Below are 3,159 nucleotides of genomic sequence, written 5' to 3' on the forward strand. Positions count from 1 at the left end.
ATACAAATCATTACAACAATGTGTCTCTGCTGAGTATAATTCAGAGTTGAACATACGAAGGAAGAAGCACAACAGAGACAGCTGTGATTAGCTCTCCAGTTTTCTCATATTAAATCCATTAAGTATTTACTGTCTCAGCTGGTGAAGAGATGGGGAATGGCCATGAATGAGCAGGGGAGGACTGGTGAGCTGTCACTTCCATGTTTCCCAGTTCTTAAGGAAGTTCCTTGACAAGCAATGAGGAGTTTAAGGTGTCCCAGGGAAAGGTGAGCCCAGAGTTGTTTTGGAGAAGGCAGATGGGACGGGGTTGGTTCTGTTTGCTGGGGGAGGGCAGTGATGCCAGCAGTCTGCAGGAGTGATTCAGTTGGAGTGATTTATGGGGGCTGTTTGGAACACCTCGTGGAGTCATTGCAAGAAGCCTCTTCAGGTGATTTACCAGCTGCAGTAAAGGAGTCTTGAATGTGTGGGCTGTGCAGCTCTTGTTCCTCCTCATCTGTCATCTGTCTCTCTGTGCCACTAGCCTGTGATTACCTTGAGGAGCCCTTTGAACATCTCTTTGGCACTCTTCGCTGTAAATAACGAAAGCTTTGCTATTATTCATCACCAGGGACTGCTGTGCAGTGTTGTCTTTTTTTTTCTTTGCTTTAAAAAATGGCAATGCCAGTAGCTATGGGAAGTTGTAGTGTGTTCATCTCTGTGTCCATATGGTAGAATATGTTTTGTCCTTCACAGCACAAGAAGCTGTGATTGTGCCTCGTTCCAATTTGTATGGCATTCCCATTAATGTCTATTTCAGACATCCATTAAAGGCCCTTAGTGTTAATTAACTGGACTATGACACTAAAGTTCTATTAGCTTCCCCCTATTAATTTAATATTATAGGCATTTAACAGATGTCTTAATTAGATGTTACACCAAATGCTATGTGCAATATTAAAACTAGGTCACTGTCCTGAAAAGGAAAGTTGCTGCTATGATTTATGCTTTCTACCACTTTGTTTTTCCTTCTGACCTCTTAGAGGAAACCAAGGGATTTAATTTTAGGGGCTGGGACTGGATGATCTGTAAGGTCCACTCCAATCCCTAAATTGTATGATTCTGTGATCCAAATACAGGGGTCACTTCCACCTCCCAAACATGTCAAACCTGCCTAGTCAATGAGATATTGTAATCTGGGCAATCAAAAATAATGAAGTATACAGTAAAAAATACAACCAGGGGCTGAGGATACATGAAGCACAACAGCTCTGTGGACAGAGGTTAAATATTCATAAGGCAATTCTGTGGGTAATTGAAGTACAAGATTGAATGGCGGTCACTTCCATCTTTGAATTTCTAGCTTCAAGTGCTTCCCTCTTCTGTGCTGTGCTGTGTTCCCTGCACTCTGGCATGACAATATGTATTTACTGGTGTAGACAGATCAGACTTAACCTTAAAGTAGAAGGGTATTAGTAAGCACTGGGAAGCAAAGGGCTTGCAGGACTGCATGACATGTTTAGTGTGTTTACATTATATATACCTGTTATCTGCAGCAATATTAACCACAGGGAAGGAGATTTTCAAGGTAAAACCTGTCAGCTGAAACAACTTACTTGATGCACTTGCAGCAGGCAAAGATGTTGATGTTGGCCCAGGCACAATGATTAGAGAGAGCAGTTGTCAGCACCTGCAGCCTCACTGCAGGCACATAACAGGCAGCTATGCCCAATTTATACAGCAGGCAATGATAACATTTATCACAGCGTAACAAGATATCATTTTCAGGGTGAAAACTTACAATTATAAATGGAAACAGAAGTCAGGGAATCAATACTAATCATATAAGTTTAATAAGAGCCAGAACATTATATACAAGTAACAAAATAGATACAACAAACTCCAACAGTCTGAGACTGCTTAAAGGCAACAGATATTGCTCGTAGTTCAGTAAGAAGAGATGCTTTTAAAATGTTTCATACAGCTTTTCCATCTTCCATCTGCCAGAAAAGCTGCTCTTCAAATTGCAGGAAAGCAGCAGCCATTTGTAGTAATCCTTCTGACTTTCCATGGCATCATAGGTCAATAGTTCCCTTCAACTTGAATTTTTTGGCAGATCGCTCACTTGCTCTAAGCAGGAACTTGCTTCCATAGATGTAGGAAATGAATCCATCAATCTCCACACTAAATACGTTGTTAAGTTTGGGAACAACTGAAAATGCAAAAAGGGGGAAAAAAACCAAACCCTGACCAAAGTGGGCTAAGGTAAATCCCCGTTAATAAAACATACTGATGTACCCAGGGGATGTTATTCACTCTCACACTCAGGTTTGCCACATTTCAAGGTTTTTAGGCCTTAGCAAGAGAAGGACAACCCAAACCCCCAAATTTAAGTGGAATTACCTAAGTTAGTCCTCTTTCAGGAACGTGCAGTTAGGTGTTGCAGGGAACACCTAATGTGAATCAGATGAGTGAGCCATGTGCACACTCATGTTGGGCTGACTGGAAATGCAGTTTTTTAGTTTGCTCATTTCCAGTGAGATACCTTTTGGGTAAGAGATTGGGCTGTTGGGTGGTCAGCAAAGGCACTGACCTCTGCCATTCCATGCAAATAACTAAAAGAACTGATATAAATCAGTGTACTCGGGTGCAAGAAGAATAGTGTGTTTAAGAAATTTCTTATGATCCAAGTTATGAAAAACACTGAAAAGTTTATCTTACATACCTTTCAATTTGTCCTCTTTGGTGATAATTTTGAAGACATGTTTAAATTCCTGTAGAACAATCCCTGTTATCCCAACATAAGAGGGGCACTTTGATTTTGTGACTGAAAGAACAGAAGTATGTGTTAGAAAACTTCAGGTGCAGTTTATTTGCTCTTCTACTGTTGCCTCATGATTTTAAAAACTGGTTTGCAGCACTGTGAAGTATTGCACTTAGAGTAATCACTGGCAAAATCTGCAGTTAACCTTTGCAACTCACATGATTTTCAAGAGCAGTTGAGAAGTGATTAGCATTGGTAAGGAGAGAAAGAATCCACCAACTGATGATCTCAACTATGTGATTCTAAAGTTAGTGACACTGAAAGGAGTTTTAAAATAAGCTCCTGAATTATAGGAGTGTCCACTTAACTTCAGATGATGTTATAAAGGGATATTCTAGATAATATATATTTTAGTATAT

The 3,159-nt window shown here is 40.2% G+C and overlaps 1 protein-coding gene across 1 annotated transcript; it reads right to left on the minus strand.

Annotated features, from left to right (window-relative positions):
* Positions 1-2,051: 2,051 nt before the first annotated feature.
* LOC103806477 (ribonuclease P protein subunit p29-like) lies at positions 2,052-2,832 on the minus strand (the record flags this gene model as incomplete). Its single annotated transcript, XM_009079171.1, has 2 exons — positions 2,052-2,188; positions 2,702-2,832. Coding segments are annotated over 2 exons (268 nt in total), but the record flags the coding sequence as incomplete, so codon positions are not given.
* Positions 2,833-3,159: the final 327 nt, after the last annotated feature.

The sequence above is a fragment of the Acanthisitta chloris genome, unplaced genomic scaffold (genome assembly GCF_000695815.1).
Source record: "Acanthisitta chloris isolate BGI_N310 unplaced genomic scaffold, ASM69581v1 scaffold2607, whole genome shotgun sequence".
Lineage (NCBI taxonomy): Eukaryota > Metazoa > Chordata > Aves > Passeriformes > Acanthisittidae > Acanthisitta > Acanthisitta chloris.